Source organism: Mustela lutreola, chromosome 10, assembly GCF_030435805.1.
Source record: "Mustela lutreola isolate mMusLut2 chromosome 10, mMusLut2.pri, whole genome shotgun sequence".
Classification (NCBI taxonomy): domain Eukaryota; kingdom Metazoa; phylum Chordata; class Mammalia; order Carnivora; family Mustelidae; genus Mustela; species Mustela lutreola.
The window spans coordinates 7,908,302-7,925,270 of record NC_081299.1 but is presented as its reverse complement, the minus strand read 5'-3'; the positions used below and the strand labels follow the sequence as shown (position 1 = coordinate 7,925,270).

Sequence of the window (16,969 nt, the reverse complement as noted above, 5' to 3'; positions counted from 1 at the left end):
GGAAACTTACATATCTTCACCAGATACTTCTTTGTATTACACAAGTAGCTGATGGTAACATACAAAGGAAAAAGTATGCCTTCTCCGTGTAGTATTACGTCTTAGTTGTATATTCCCTCCTGCGAATATAGACACCTAAGGAATATATAAATGCTTTATAAAGGGGTGTATTATACTAATATTGTTGTATAACTTGTATTTTTTTTAATAAATCGTGAACCCTTTTCCTTCTCAGCAAATATTAATCTACATTACCATGATTAATGGCTCCATACCTTTTCTTTAAGATGAATGTATTGTATTTTATTTAATCAGACCCCTATTGGAAGCCATTGAGGAATTTTTGTTATTATAATAACCGTGGCAAAAAAGAGAGAGAGAGATGTAGTCAAATTCTATTTTTGCTATTGTTTGAAAGAATTATTTATTTTATTTTTTTAAGTAAGCTTTACTAGCTCTAGCCCAAGGCTTGAACTGAGCACCAGAAATCAAGAGTCCCATGCTTCACCAACTGACTCAGCCAGGTGTTCCTGGAAGGATGATTTTAAGTGATGCTATTTGGAAATTATTTATTTGGGAGATCATTTAGCTAAAACTTGGTTATGGTCTCCCGCGAAAGATCTTGTGAACTAGGTAATTTTGGAAAACCGGGAAATTCTAACTAAAAACGGTTTAAGATGCAGACTGCATTTAACAAAAGAGAAATCGCGGGGGCATGAGAAGCACCAGTCGGAAAGTTCTAGGTCTGTGTTCCGGTAATCCCAGGGCACAGACGTCGCTCACGCTCCGGTTAAAGCGGGCAGGACGCACAGCCTCTGAGTCCCATTCCAAGGTACCCACACCGCGGGCCACACGCCGCCACAGCGTAGATGCAGAGGGGACTCATAGTAGCGATGCACCGGATGTGCGCGTGGAAGTGACTGAAATCAACCCAAGACCCATTGGTTCTCCCGCATTGACGTAAGCTTCCTTTCGCTGGTCACTGGCCGCGTGGTTTGTCTATTTGAACAGTCCCCGCCCCCTAAAGAAGCCGGGTCCCTAAACCTCACTTATCCTTCATTTCTATTGGTCTGCATTCCAGTCCATCTTCTTCTTAAGCCTGCCGATTGGTCCTCTGAGCTGGGGACCCACCCTCCCTCCCGCCGGGTTTAGAGGACAGCAGGGAAGGCGGGTGGTGGGGCCGGGGGCCTGAAGCGGCGATACCCTCGCTGGTGGCGGCAGCTGAGGCCTTAGCCGAGGCCGCGCGGTGAGTCTGGGGCCTGGCACCGACCCCTCCAAGGCGGAGGAGTGTCCAGACCCAGGGTCAGCCTGGTCCGTGATGGGGGTGGGGGGGAGCGGGAAGTCGCCCGTCTGGGACGTGGGGTCCTCTCCGTACCGGCCCCACGGGCTTGGGCGCTGTCAGAGCCCTTGACCCCCGCCCGGCGAGGCAGCACCCACCTCCTCCCGGATCCCCAGGAGCCCCCCGGGCCTTGCAGACAGCCGTGCGTCCCTGGCGCCGCGAAGGCCGGCCCAGCAGCCCCGGTACTGCCGGGGCGCCTTTGGGTCTCCATGCCCCGCACTCGCCCGCCCCCTCTTCCTAGCCACCTGCAGACTGGCCGCAGAGAGGGGCAGTGTCGGTGTGTGCCCCTCGGTCTGCCCCCTGCGGACCTCTCAAGGACCCAGTCCCCGGAGCTGAGCTGGGTTCCGTCCTTGGGTTTCATCCTCTCTGCCCTCCCCGCCCCCATCCCCAGTTTCAGCCACCCCAACTTTAACTTCACAAGCCCTCACCAAGCCCTCACTAAGACTCTTGGGATATTTGACTTCCAGTACCTTCATTGATTTGTGGCTGGAGCAGGTGGGCCTGTGGGTCTCAGACCCTGTGAAGAAGATCCTGAGAAAGAGAATTCCCCGCCAGCCTCCCTCCCGGTCATCGCAGACCCGCGGGCACACACCCCATAGTCAGTTTTCTCATCAGGGATCCTTGAGCTTCCTCTCCCCTGAAGGATGACATTTCCTTCTGCAGTCTTCTTCTTGGCGTTGGAGCATTTAATAGCTTTACAAAACCAGTTACAACCTGGTGTCTTCTTTTTTCCCCCTCTGCATCTCACAAATACTCTCAAAAATAAGAATTTTGACAATTTGATTTTCTTTTTTTTTAAAGATTTATTTATTTATTTGACAGAGAAAGAGAGAGATCACAGGTAGGCAGAGAGAGAGAGGGGGAAGCAGGCTTCCTGCTGAGCAAAGAGCCGGATGCGGGACTCGATCCCAGGACCCTGAGACCATCACCTGAGCTGAAGGCAGAGGCTTAACCCACTGAGCTACCCGGGCGCCCCGACAATTTGATTTTCTAATAGAATTTAGGACATCCCTAGGTTAGATATATATGTTACTTCCATGGCAGTCTGGGCTGAGCCCTATTTTGGCCACTTTCCCCCTAGATTGTAGGCCCCATGACGGAAGGGATAGTCCCTAATTGAGGAATGAATGTCTGATCTCAGGAACTAGTCAGTCTCTTAGCTCAAGTACTACAGTTCCAAGTACTCCTATTTTATGGAACCGCCCTGTCCAACACAATCACCACCAGCCGCAGGTGGCTTAGAGCACTTGAAACGTGACGAGTCCACATGGAGATTGCCACGTGGGCAGTGGATTTTGGAGACTTAGGACAAAAAGAGAATGGACACTGTATCAATACCTCTTATGTTGATGACATGTTGAAATGATACTTTGGATATATTGGGTTTAAAAAATGTATTAATGTCTCCTGTTTCTTTTTACCTTTTTTGATACGGCTACCAGGGAATGTCAAATGACACTTGTGGCTTGTATTGTATTTCTACTGGCCGGTGCTGCTGTAGGATAATCCACGTCCCTCTTTAAATTGAACACCTTGAGGGGGCGCCTAGGTGGCTCAGTTTAAAGCGTCTGCCTTTGGCTCACGTCATGATCCCAGGGTCCTGGGATCGAGCCCTGCATCAGGCTCTTTGCTCAGCAGGGAGCCTGTTTCCTCCTCTCTCTCTGCCTGCCTCTCCGCCTACTTGTGATCTCGGTCTGTCAAATAAATAAATAAAATTTAAAAAAAAAAAAAAAGGTAAATTGAACGCCTTGAGGAAAGGAACAGTCTTAGGCTTGTTTTATTCTCTCTTTACTTCCCCATCTCTAGTGCCTGGCACTGGGCCGTGTCAGTAGTAATCATAGTGATAATAATAGCTAACAATTACTAAGCACTCACTGTGTGCCTGGCACTGTTCGAAGCACTTGTTAACATTTATTAACTCGTTTAACCCTCACATCAACGCTATGAGTTAGGTAATGTTACCCTGCTGCTGGGATATTTTAAGTATTTTCCTCAAGAATATAATTTTGATATGATTTTTTTAGGTTTTGTTTATTTATTAGAGAGAGAGAGCACAAGAGGAGGCATGGGGGCAGACAAAGGGAAAGGGAGAAGCAGACTCCCCCTGAGCAAGGAGCCTGATGCGGGGGCTCGGTCCCAGGACCCTGGGATCATGACCTGAGCCAAAGGCACATGCTTCACCGACTGGGCCTCCCAGGCGCCCTGTAATTTTGGACTGGATTTGAACCTAGGTAGTCTGGCTCCACAGCCCACAGTTTTACCTTGTCTGCTACGCCACCTGTTTTTTGTTTTTTTAAGATCTTATTTATTTATTTGACAGAGATCTGAAGTAGGCGGAGAGGCAGGCAGAGAGAAAGGTTGAAGCAGGCTCCCTGCCAAGCAGAGAGCCCAATGTGGGGCTCGATCCCAGGACCCTGAGATCATGACCTGAGCCCAAGGCAGAGGCTTCACCCACTGAGCCACCCAGGCACCCTATGCTGCCTGTTTAAATGCCAGTCACTGTTGACTAAATCAGGGCTTTCTGTATGTTCCTCGGTGAGGTCTCCCAACCTTTTTAGGATCTCCTTCCTGCCCTGGAAGGGGTGGAGACCTGTATTGAGGAACCCTGGCCCTAAAGAAATAAATTCATCACCCGTGGTTTGTGATGCAGAGCATTCAAGGAAGTTTCTCTCCAAAGAACCTCAGGCCAAGATGCTGGGAACCGGACCCGCTGCCGCCACCGCAGCCACCACCACGTCTAGCAATGTGAGCGTCCTGCAGCAGTTCGCCAGTGGCCTGAAGAGCCGGAATGAGGAGACCAGGGCCAAAGCCGCCAAGGAGCTCCAGCACTACGTGACCATGGAGCTTCGAGAGGTTGGGGCTTCCGTGATTCGTCCAGGGGTGTTTGGTCCAAATGTACCAGCAGCGGTTTAGATTCCTTTTGACAACTCAAGGAGGGTTTGGAACACGAGATCTCTAATCCCTCCTGTCTGTAGAACGCCCAGGTTCCTTTGCAGTGGCTGGATGGTTCTATGGCACATCCAGAATATGGCATATTCTAGACCTTCAGTTCCTTCCATCTGACAGCAGTGGTTGGGATGGGTTTAGAGAGTTGGTAGCCTGGGACTTTCTAGAGAGTCAGCTCAAGTGACGTCAGGACGGTGTCTTGTTCGTCCTTGGAACGCCGGGATATCGCCGGCTCGACAAGTGTTTGTCCCATAAACAGATGCCACAGTTGACAACTGTGAAAGTGGGCAGCAGCTTTGTCCTCTTTGGGTTGAGCTGTGCCCACCAGCTGCTGCTCAGTCTCCCCCCTCCCTCCGGAAGCTGCCCCCTCCCCCACCCCTGCCCCAGCTTCAGGGAGTCAGCGGAAGCTGTTCTGAGTACACCTTCCTTTGCAGATGAGTCAGGAGGAGTCTACTCGCTTCTATGATCAGCTGAACCATCACATTTTTGAACTGGTTTCCAGCTCAGATGCCAACGAGAGGAAAGGTGGCATCTTGGCCATAGGTAAGGACGGAGTCTCTGGTGAGAGTAACAGCTGGGAATAAAGGGTGGCTCAGCTTTGTGTCCACTGCACCTGTGTCTGCTATGTACTGATGCCCCGTTCTTATCTATTTAAGGAATTTTTAAGGAGCCTTTTGGCTTTCCGTGTACTTATTCCGGGATGAATTGTAGCAGCATGGGCAGAGGTGGTATTTTCAGATCCAGAGTCTGAGACCTGTGGCACAGCTTTTCTAGGGCCAGATAGTGGCCTCGCTGAGACTAGAAGCCACCCACCCTTCTGCCACCCCACGTGGCTTGTCACAGGCTCTGATGTCCCCCTAGAGCAGTTTGGCGTAGCAGGGCTCACGAACGGAAGGGAGAGGCGGCGAACAGATGAAAAGCATGTCGTCCGCCCATCCCAGGGCCTGGTTTGGTGGATTCCTGTTCATTCTCAGTTCGTTCTCGTTTTCTTCTTGGGAAAATAAATTATCTGTGCTAAAATGAAGTTATTTTGCTTTAGGTAAGTAGTTCTGGCACAAATATCAAGTCTTTTGCTTTACAATGAAAACTATCCCCATCCTTCCCATCTGGAAGTTGCATTCTGTGCTCGAAGTAGAAGGAAGAGGCCACTTGCCAGCGTTCCTTGCAGGCAGCCGCCCTCCGGGGTAGGCCGCGCCCAGGCAGCCGCCCTCCGGGGTAGGCCGCGCCAGTCCTCACCCTTGGCCTCCCTCTCTTTCCCAGCCAGCCTCATAGGAGTGGAAGGTGGAAATGCCACTCGCATCGGCAGATTCGCGAACTATCTGCGGAACCTCCTCCCCTCGAATGACCCAGTCGTCATGGAGATGGCATCCAAGGCCATTGGCCGCCTCGCCATGGCAGGCGACACTTTTACGGCTGAGTATGTGGAGTTTGAGGTGAAGCGAGCCTTGGAGTGGCTGGGCGCCGACCGCAACGAGGGCCGGAGACACGCCGCTGTGAGTGCCCGTGGGGCGGGGCCCCCCCACAACGGGCTCAGGTCTCTTAACCGCAGACAGTGAGGGAATGTTCTAGGCAAAGCCACTATGCTTCTTAGGGTCCTTCAGTTCTGTCCTGAATCCCTTTCTCTTTTTGCCCTGAGCTCCATATCTGAAGAGAAAACTTAGAGTTCTCTTTTGTTGCTGGAGAGGGAGCCCTAAGTGCATCGCATACCTTGACCTCTGATTTTCTAGAATCAACATTGCCTCCTAAGCATTAGGCACCCCTCAGCCATAGTCAAGAGAAGAAGCCACAAGCCAGAAGGTTTCCAAATCCCCAGACAACTGTCTGTGCGATCCTCTCAGTGTCTGTCAAGGTCCCTGTGCTGTCCCCTGGGAGAACGGAGGGACTAAGAATAGGGGAGGAGCAGGGGCTGCAGGGCCTTCACCTCCCCCCCTGGGAGCAGGGGTCTGCCTCCTTTCAGGCCTTTCTTGTCTTATTTATTTGTTTGTTTGTTTAAATTTATCGATTTGAGAGTGAGAGAGAGTGCGGGGAGGGGCAGAGGGAGAGGAAGAGAAAGCCTCAAGCAGCCTCCCTGCTGAGGATGAGCCTGAGGCGGGACTCAGTCTCAGGACCCGGAGATCACAGCCTGAGCTGCTGGCCGACCGCACCACTCAGGTGCCCCTCTTGTTTGTTTTTTAAGCATTTATTGATCGATTAGTACCTGGCCCAGACTTCCTCTCTCCCCGCTGGCTATTCTGCATTGGGGGAGTGGGAGCCTCTTTTCCTCCTCTCTTGGTGTATCTCCACTTCTTTTTTTTTTTTTTTTTTTTTTAAGAAGGCTCCATGCCCATTGTGGAGCCCAACGTGGGGCTTGAACCCATGACTAAGAGATCAAGACCTCAGCTGAGATCAAGAGTTGGACCCTTAACTGACTGAGCCAACTAGGTACCCCGACATTCCCACTGCTTTTTGAGGCTCGTCCCTGAAAAAGGCAGGTTTGGAGGAGCAGACTTTCAAGCTGTGAGATGAGGGAGTCTGTCCTTAAGAGGGGGCAGCGCCTAAGTAGCTCAGTCAGTTAAGCATCTGCCTTCAGCTCAGGTCATGATCCCAGGGTCTTTGGGTCGAGCCCCGCATTGGGCTCCCTGCTCGGCGGGGAGCCTGCTTCTCCCTATCCCTCTGCAGTTCCCCCTGCTTTTGCTCTCTTAAATAAATAAATAAAATCTTTAAAAAAATAAAAAGAGAGAGAGAGGGAATCTAGGAATGAATGTGGTAGGGATCAAAGCGTCATTTGGATCCTTTCCGGTTGGCTCCCTCTTTAGAAGCCAGCCCCACAAGGGGGGATCCTCGTACTGGGGGAGGGACAGATACATGGAGCTTGGTTCAAGTCCGCTTTGTCCTTCCTGACTCTGAAATTTAGAGCAGCCTCTGACCTTCAGTTTCTTCCACTTTCAGATGAACATAATAGCAAGATTAAAAATCAAATGGCATTATTAGTTCATTCAATAAATGCTTATCGATTAATGCTGTGTTCCAGGGATGGTTTTAGGCTGTCAGTGGGGCAGTATACAAAGTATAAAACACATCTACCTTTCAGAGCTTATGTTTTTTGTTTTTTGTTTTTTGTTTTTAAACAAGACCTTGTAGGTCTTGTGTTTTGTTTGTTTGTTTGTTTTAAGATTTTATTCATTTACCTGTCAGAGAGCACCAGCAGGCAGAGTGGCAGGCAGAGGCAGAGAGAGAAACAGGCTCCCTGCTCGACAAGGAGCCCAATGTGGGACTCGATCCCAAAACCCTGGGATCATGACCTGAGCCGAAGGCAGCTGCCTAACTGACTGAGCCACCCAGGCATCCCCAGTGCTTATGTTCTAACATGAAGAGCATCCTGGGTTTGTAAGCACCCTAGGATAACGAACACTGAGATGTTTGATCAATTTTATTTTTACTCCTACGTCCCCAGAGATTCCTAGCTAGGAGGGTGGACAAGTTCGCTCTCCTCCTGACGCATATTTATGCTCCAGGATGACAAGAGGCCTATCGCGACAGAACCAAACTGTCGATACAGATGAGAGTCCTCTGTGTGCTTTTCTCTCCCAGGTTCTGGTTCTCCGGGAGCTGGCCATCAGCGTCCCCACCTTCTTCTTCCAGCAAGTGCAGCCCTTCTTTGACAACATTTTTGTGGCCGTGTGGGACCCCAAACAGGCCATCCGAGAGGGAGCCGTAGCCGCCCTTCGTGCCTGTTTGATTCTCACCACCCAGCGTGAGCCAAAGGAGATGCAGAAGCCTCAGTGGTACCGGGTGAGCATGTGGCCATCCCACCCCCTGCAGAACACGTTACGTACAGCATCGTCTGGCCCAAAGGGCTGCCACGGGGCCTTGCCACAGAGCAGGCGTCACATTTGCATGGGTTTCCAGTGATTTCGTAAGCTCAGTACGAATCAGTAGTTATTCCATTGGATTTCTCTAAAGCAAAGATCTGTTGGTAGCCACGCCATTATTTTACATACCACTAAGAATGAAAATGTGATCCAGTTAAACTGACTCACTGTCTTCTTGTCAACACTTATAAGAGCTCTCTTCTTAGAGCTTTTATTTTTTTTTTTTTTTTTTAGATTTTATTTATTTATTTAACAGAGAGAGATCACAGGTAGGCAGAGATGGGGGCGGGGGGAGCAGGCTCCCTGCTGAGCAGAAAGCCCGATGCGGGACTCGATCCCAGGACTCTGAGATCACGACCGGAGCCGAAGGCAGCGGCTTAACCCACTGAGCCACCCAGGCGTCCCTAGAGCTTTTAAATTATAGAAAAATGTATATCTGAGAAGCAGCAACATACAATGATACTTAGAAACTCTTAAATCATAAAAAATATACTCTTAAGTTATAGAAAAATGGGTATCTGAGAAGCAGCAACATACTTAGAAAGGGCTGATTTTCTCTCCTCCAGCATCATAAGCCCTGTGCTCATTGCTGGTGCCAAAAAACCTTAACCAAGGGGCTTATACTACAAAGAGAGCCCTGAACTTGGTATTGGAGACCTGGGTTCTAGGCTTGGCACAATTTGCTGTGTGAACTTGGACAAGCCATTTAATTTCCTGGAGCCTCTGTTGTTCATCTAAGTAGGGATGGTCGTGGTCTCTGCCTCATGGTGTTGTGCGGGTTCAAGCTAAATTAAAGGAGAGAACTTGGAAACTGCGTATCATTGATGTTGCTGGTACAAGCCACTGAGCAGGCCTGGTCACACCGCAGAACCCTCTGTGTAGACGGGGTAGGCCTGTGTTCTTTCTGCCTTTGGACCTTGGGTAATTAACACATTCTGTATCTCTCCTAGCACACATTTGAAGAAGCAGAGAAAGGGTTTGATGAGACATTGGCCAAGGAGAAGGGCATGAACCGGGATGATCGCATCCATGGAGCCTTGCTGATCCTCAACGAGTTGGTCCGCATCAGCAGCATGGAGGGAGAGGTGAGAGGCCATGTCAGAAGGGAGTCTGCTTTCCCACATGCCATTCCGTGAACAGGACAGGCGAGATCCTTGTCCTTACGAGGATATGATGTAAGGGACACAGGCGATAAGCAAGTAAGCAAGGTCATTTCAGAAAAGCACTAAGTCCTAGGAAGTAACGGGATGGAGGGGAGCAGAGGGAGAGGATGACTTCCTCGCCGGGGTGGTGCTGTTTGAGCTGAGACCTGCGGGACATGGAGGGGTGAGCCTTGCAATAGGCAGGGAGATTGCGTGCCAGGTGGAGACTTTGAGGTGGGAGAGAGTTGACAAGGTTGGGAAACAGAAAAAAAGGGACATGTGAGTGGGGCACAAGACCAAGGGAGAGAGGGGAGGGGCCAAATTCGGAGGCCTCATGGTTCGTGGTAAGCACTGGCTTTTATTCTCACTGCAAAAATCTGGGGTGTGGATACTGGGGAGTGGTATGAGGACCTTCTTTTTAATAATCATTGGTAACTTGTGGGGCCAAGCTTGTGCAGGGGCAGGAATGAAAGCAAGAGACTAGTTAGGGGGTGTGGTTAAAAGTCCAGCATTTTTGTTGGGGAAGTAGCCTGGGAGAGAAAAACTGGGAGGCAGCAGGAGAGGCCGGCGAGCCGTCACAAGACAGCGAAGGAGAGTGGGCTGGAAGCATGCCAGGCTCCCATGCAGGGCCACCGTGGGGGCCTCAGGCCACAGTTGGCTCTCCGGGGAGGCCCGCCCCAGCATTGCTCCCGTGTGCTTTCCTTGGCTAGAGGCAGCCAGCCCATGGCAGGTGCGGCCGTGCCACCAACATGGTGACATTCTCAGAGTCACAGCAGGGGCCCTTGGTCAACTACGCTGCTTGTAGTTGGGGGTTTGGTTCTCCTGGCTGCCTGGGGACCTATTGAAGTGGTCTGGGCGGGTGATGGTGGTGAGCTCCACCGGTGTTGGCAGTGTAGACTCATGGTGTAGCTTCCGTGTCAGTCTGCTGGATGCAGGATATATGTGGGAGTAGAGCTCTGTCCACGAGTCCGCCTCCGGGGAGTGAGCTGGTGTGCAATTTTGCCCTTGGGCTTCTTGCTTTAATAGACCTGGAAGTCATTTGGTAATGGCCGTGCTGTAGTGTGGGGCTGCACCTGCTGCTGTGTGTGTAGGACCCAGGAATCTAGCTGGGAATCTTCGCTCCTCTCTCTACTGTGTGACTTGGGCACATTATTTTACTTCCTTTAGCCTCATTTTTCTTGCTTTTCACGGGGATCTCATCCACCTCCTTGGGCTCCTGTGAGGTTAATAAATACAGTCAGCCCTTGAACAACACAGGTTTGAACTGCATGGGTCCACGTATATGTGGATTTCTTTTTTTCAGTAAAAATGTTGGGAAGTTTTTTGGAGGTTTGTAACATCTGGAAACCCAACAGATGAATCACGTAGCCTAGAAACATTGACTAAATTAAGAAGTTAGGTATGTCACAAATACATAAGATCTGTGTAAATACTAGTCTCTTTCATTCCTACCACAAAATATACACAAATCTATTACACAAATTAGAAATTTACCTGAACTTACGCACACCAGCACTTACAAAATACATACGGCACCGTTCACAATCTAGAGAAACGTGAACAAATTTGAAGATATGAATATTAAATCCTAACTGCATAAAATTTGCGTGACATGCTGTCTTCTATAGTAGTTCTGTAGCCACTTGCTGTTGCTGTTGCCATGAGCTCAAGAGTTGTAAATGTCTGGCTAAAATGCTGTGCGAGGCTCATCTTCTGTGTGCGCTGTTCACCCTTCCAGTAAATAACACGTCGCCGTGAAAAGTGCCCTGTCGCACTTCTCCTGTGTTTTCCGTCACATTTAGTGCAGTACCGTAACCTTGAATAACATTATGGAACCGGGGGGCACTTGGGTGGCTCAGTGGGTTAAAGCCTCTGCCTTTGGCTCAGGTCATGATCCCAGAGTCCTGGAATCCAGCCCTGGGGGCTCTGTGCTCAGTGGGGAGCCTGCTTCTTCCTCTCTCTCTGCCTGCCTCTCTGTCTACTTGTGATCCTTCTCTCTCTCAAATAAATAAGTAATAAAATCTTAAAAAAAAAACACTATGGAACTGGACCAAGAGCCACTAGTGAGAGAGTCAAGAAGCAAGTCATGATGTTCTAAGAAAGGTGAATTGCTTGCGGGACACTGATTAAGGTCTGCAACTGTGCCTGCCCTCCGTTTCAAGACAAAGGAATCCAGCATGAGGACTGTTGCAAAAAAGGAAAAGGAAATCCGTGAAGCTGTTGCTGCAGCTATGCCAACGGGCACAAAAATCATGTGCTTTTTGAAAAATCTCTTTTTATCTCATACTGAACATGCAGCTTTTATGTGGGTACAGGATTGCCATAAGAAAGGCACACTCCCAGACTAACATAATTCAAGAAAAAGGGAAATCATTATCTGACAACTTTAGAGCAAAAGGAGGGTGAAGAACCGAAAGCTGGAGAATTGAATACCAGCAAAAGATGGTTTGATAAGTTTGGAAAGAGGTTTGACTTTTAAAAAAAAAAAAGTCCAGATAACAGGAGAAGCCGCTGCTTCTGACTAAGAGGCAGCAGATGAGTTCCCAGAGGCCATAAAGATGATCACTGAAGAGAAAGGATATGTGCCTGAATAGGCCTTTAATGCAGACGAAAGTGTCTTACTCCGGAAAAGAAAATGCCACAAAGGACATTTATTAGGAGGAGAAGCAAGCACCAGGATTCCAGGCAGGAAGTGGCAGGCTAATTCTCTCACTGTGCAACATAGTCTAGTTTTATGATCAGGACGGCCCTTATCTATAAGTTGCTAGCCCTGGAGCTTTGAAGGGAAGAGATAAACACCACAAGAACTCTGCTTTGTCTCTGAAGTCAAGATGTACCGTGCCGGTAAGGGACCGTCTTTTGAAATTCTTGTAATATTGGACAACATCCCTGGCCACCCAGAACCCCGGGAGTACCAGCCATCAAAATCACCTACCTGCCCCCAAATACAACGTCTCTAATTCAGCCTCCAGATCTGGGTCATGACTTTAAGGCTCATTATACATGGTACTTCATGAAAAGGATTGTCAACACTACGGAGGAGAACCCTGATGGGAATTCTGGAGGGATCGCACCATTGAAAATGCCATTGTTGTCGAAAAAGCCCCAAATGTCATCCAGCCTGAAACAATACATTCCGGCTGGAGAGAACTGTGACCAGATCTCATGCATGACTTCATAGGAGTTGCAACAGAGCCAGTCAAGGAAACCATGAAAGAGATCGAAAGAAAGCGGATATGGCCAAAAAGGGTAGGGGGTGTTGAAGAGTGATATAATCTTGGAAAATCTCAAGACCTAACATACGCCACAGCAGAGGAACGAGCAGAAGATGACTTGCGGGAGGTGAGTGTTTCCGAACTGGCACTGGATGATGAGGGAGAGGGACCTGGAAGAAGCAGGGCCAGGACCCAGGGGGCGTCTGATTAGTCAAGATTGCACTTGACGCCTTTTACGACACGGATCCTTCTGTGGTGCAGGCACTGAAACGAAGCCGACCGTGGAAGAAGGCTCACTACTGTAGAAGGACATTTGTAGAGAAACGAGAAAGCCAAAAAGTCAAACAAATTATGACATACTTCTGTGTGCCGTGTCCCCTGCCTCCCTTCCCACTTCTCCCGCCGCTACCACCCCTGCAGCAGCAAGCTGGCACCTCGTCTGTCTCAGTCTGCTCACCGTGAGACACCGCAAGAACACGGACCCTTCCTGCAAGCCACTTCCCACTAGCAGATAGGGAAGATATAGTCATTGTGCTGTCCAGTTAACAAACTTCGCTACTGTGCGTTTGTGAGTCTCTGTGTGAAAATCTATTGACTGTACAGCAAGACTGTACAAGGTGTTTTTATGTCACTGTCGTTGCCTAAGACTCGATCATGTGGAACCTCGTGTGCAAAGCTCATGCAGAAATGGACAGCCTGTCCCTGTGTCGGCGTAAGGTGAGTGACGTTCACTGTACAGTGAAAGTTAGTAACGTGTTGGTTTACTTACCGTTTTGTAACTTTGCTTTCAAAGAATTTCATGGCCATATAGTGTGCCTGTCTCATATCAGCCTGTCATCGCAGGTAAGTGGGTTTTTTAAAAAAAATGTATCAATCGGTGTTTCCATACTATATTATGAATATGACTATAGTACTATATACTATAAAAATTTAATAACAACTCATTCATTAGAGTATAGGCTAGGCTGCCATGAAGCAATCGTCTCAATGTCACTAAGCTGCCCTAAAACAGTCTTATCACTGCATCTTTGTTATCGGTGCCTGAATCGTTATAAATAAATACAAATTTCTTTTTCACTATCTTTTCATTTTTGCTGTGTGGTGTCAGTAATGCATATAACATCTGTATTGTTTTGCTCCAGATAAGACAGTATTCACGTAGGTACTAACAGACGATTCATCCTGTCAATAGATGACATACACTTTGGTTATCCATAAATATGGTATGGTATTGTGAATGCACTTTCTCTTCCTGATGATTCTCTTAATAACATTTCCTTTTTCCTAGTTTGTTTTCTTGTAAGAATACAGCATATAGTACACATACACAATGTGTGCTAATCACTTGTTTATTGTCGGTAAGACTTCTGGTCAACAGTAGGCTGTTAGTAGTTAAGTTTTAAGGAAGTCAGAAGTTACACATGGGGGTGCCTGGGTATCTCAGTTGGTTAAGCTGCGGCCTTCAGCTCAGGTCAAGATCCCAGCATCCTGGCATTGAGCCCCACGTTGGGCTCCCTGCTCAGCAGAGAGCCTGCTTCTCCCTCTCCCTCTGCCTCTGCCTGCTGCTCTGCCTACTTGTGCTCTCCTATCTCTCTGTCAAATAATTAAATACAATCTTTTTTTTTTAAGATTTTATTTATTTGACAGACAGAGATCACAAGTAGGCAGAAAGGCAGGCAGAAAGAGAGGAGGAAGCAGGCTCCCCGCTGAGCAGAGAGCCTGATGCAGGGCTCGATCCCAGGACCCTAGGGTCATGACCTGAGCCGAAGGCAGAGGCTTTAGCCCACTGAGCCACCCAGGCACCCCTAAATACAATCTTTACAAAAGAAGAAGTAATGCATGGATTTTCTTTTATTTATTTATTTACTTAACTTACTTATTTTTACTTTACTTTTTTTTTTTTTTTTTTTTTAGATTTTATTTATTTATTTGACAGAGAGAAGGATCACAAGTAGACAGAGAGGCAGGCAGAGAGGGGGGAAGCAGGCTCCCTGCTAAGCAGAGAGCCGGACGTGGGACTCGATCCCAGGACCCTGAGATCATGACCTGAGCCGAAAGCAGCGGCTTAACCCACTGAGCCACCCAGGCGCCCCTCCTTTACTTATTTTTAAAGATTTTATTTATTTGAAAGAGAGCAAGCGAGCGTGAGTGGGCGGGAGGGGCAGAGAGGGAGAGAGAAGCAGACTCCCCTCTGACCAGGGAGCCTGAAAAATCCCCTACACGTGGATTTTCAACTGCGTGGGGTGTCTGTGCCCCTAACCTCCACCTTGTTCAAGGGTTGACTGTACGTGTAGCGCCTGGCAGGACGCCTGCTAGTGTGGGCCTTCTGTAAACGGTCACCCTCGGAGAATTCCCACCCAGGTATAACCTGGGCTTTCCACCGTAGCCTTCCCCACTGTGGGGTCTCTGTTTTCTCCCAGGAGAACAGAATGTCACCTAAATAGATTTAAATGAAATAGAACTTTGTAAATTTTGTCAGTTCCAAAGAACTATTCCAGATGTAAGGTTATAATTTTATAACTTGTTAATGCATTCAGCAGTCACTGAGCACCTGCCATGGGTCATCTGCACCAAGTCCTAAGAGCCGGAATAATGCAGCAGTGAATAAAACACTCTATTCTACCAGGAGGAGACAATACACAAATAAGTAAAAAGATACACAGCTGACCCTTGAACAATGCAGGGGTCCGGGCGTCAGTCCCCCCACGCAGTCAAAAATCCACACGTAACTTTGGATTCCCCCAAACGTAACTACTAATAGCCTCCTGTTGGCCAGAAACTTTATCGATAACATAAACAGTCAATTAACACACATTTCAATATGTTAGGTGTATAATATATTGTATTTTTGCAACAAAGTAAGCTAGAGAATATAAAATCTGGTAAAATCATAAGAAAGAAAGTACTGGGTTTATGGGGAAACATCCACAGTAAATGCACCGGTGCAGTTCACGCTCCTGCTGTTCAAGGCTCAACTGTAGGGTATCGTGTGATGTTGAATGTTCTGGAGAAAAGTAGGGCAGGCAAAGAGACCAGGAGGTGCTAGCATGGATCAAGGATTACATTTTAGAAAGTGGGTTAGGGCCTCTGCTTTCGGCTCAGGTCATGATCTCCGGATCTTGGAATTGAGCCCTGCATCGGGCTTTCTGCTCAGCGGGGAGCCTGCTTCCTCCTCTCTTTGTGCCTGCCTCTCTGCCTACTTGGGATCTCTGTCTGTCAAAAAAATAAATAAATAATCTTAAAAAAAAAAAAGAAGAAGAAGGTAACGTTTGGGCACAGTTGAGAAGGAGGTAAGAAAGACAGATAAAAATAGATACCTGGGCAGAGCATTCCAGACAGCTGGTACTGTAGGCGTGAAGGCCTCGGGGCGGGAGTAGGCTGCCTTTGGAGGAGAACGAGATGGCCGTTGGGACTGAGCTGTGTGACAGGAGAGAGGAGGCGGGAGATGGGGTCAGAGAAACGCTGCTGTAAGGAAAGGGGTACATCGTGTGGGATCTTGGGAGCCGCCAAATGGATCGCGTGTGTGACGTGGGAAGCTGTTAGGGTGTTTGGGGCAGTGAAGTGACGTTAGACTCCTGTTTCCGAAGGATCGCTGTGGCCGCTGTATTGAGTGGATTATCATCAGGGCCCCGGGCTGATTGATGTCCGGAGTCCTGTTAGGACGGAACTGCAGCATCCTTAGCAGAGGCTTGAATCCTAGGGGGACCTGTGGAGGCACAAGGAGTAGCTAGATTCTGAATTTAGGACTTGGGGCTCAGTGGGAAGGAGAGCAGTCAAGGTTTTGGGCTTGAGTGACTGGGAGGGTAGGGTGGTATTTGCTGAGACAGGAGGACTGAGGTAGAAGGAGCAGGTTTGGGGTAGAAGGTCAGGAGTTTGCTTATGAGTATGTTAAGTTTGAGACACCCGTTGGGTATTGCACTGAGTCTTTCTTGGGGAGATCCGGGTGGAGACGTGGATTTGGGAGTCATCAGCACATAGCTGTGACGTCAAGTCCTGAGACCAGGTGACTAGATCCCCAGCAGAGCACTAGTGTTGTTGCAGAAGAGGTGGGGCCTGATACCCAAGGTCAGGAGATGAGCAACACAGGGGGGACCAAGGGGCAGCTCTGCGGGGAAGAGAGGAGATGCACGGGGCCAGGAAAGCTCGGGATCCAAGAAGGCAAGGAAGAAGGAGTTTTCAGAGGAGGAAATCTTAAGTTGGATCAAATGCTGCAGATAAGTCAGATAAGATGAAGACAAGATGAAGACTGAGAATTGACCATCCCATGTAGCAGCATCGGAGTCCTGGGTGAGCTTGATAAGAATAGTGCAGAGCGTGTCTGAAAAGTGAGAATGCCTGTGTCGGGAAGAGTATGGAAGTTGAGAAACGCATTGTTTTATGTCCTTCTCAGTTTGGACTGTCACTAAGCAGTCCTTGGACTAGGAGGACATAGATGTGAATTCTCAGTAAGTCAGGTTAGTCCCCACCTGCCACGGA

General features: G+C 48.7%; 1 protein-coding gene across 2 annotated transcripts in view; it reads left to right on the top strand.

Moving 5' to 3' along the window:
* The first annotated feature begins 1,131 nt into the window (after positions 1 to 1,131).
* MTOR (mechanistic target of rapamycin kinase) overlaps positions 1,132 to 16,969 on the top strand; it is a 126,044-nt gene continuing 110,206 nt past the window's right edge. Inside the window, exons 1-6 of one of the 2 annotated variants that reach the window (XM_059138326.1) lie at positions 1,132 to 1,246; positions 4,017 to 4,192; positions 4,720 to 4,828; positions 5,546 to 5,778; positions 7,856 to 8,056; positions 9,087 to 9,221. In XM_059138326.1, coding sequence (XP_058994309.1) covers positions 4,031 to 4,192; positions 4,720 to 4,828; positions 5,546 to 5,778; positions 7,856 to 8,056; positions 9,087 to 9,221 — 840 coding nt within the window. In that variant the 5' untranslated portion in view covers positions 1,132 to 1,246; positions 4,017 to 4,030. Of the gene's footprint in view, positions 1,247 to 3,989; positions 4,193 to 4,719; positions 4,829 to 5,545; positions 5,779 to 7,855; positions 8,057 to 9,086; positions 9,222 to 16,969 lie in introns of both variants that reach the window. The other variant, XM_059138325.1, reaches the window with a different exon arrangement.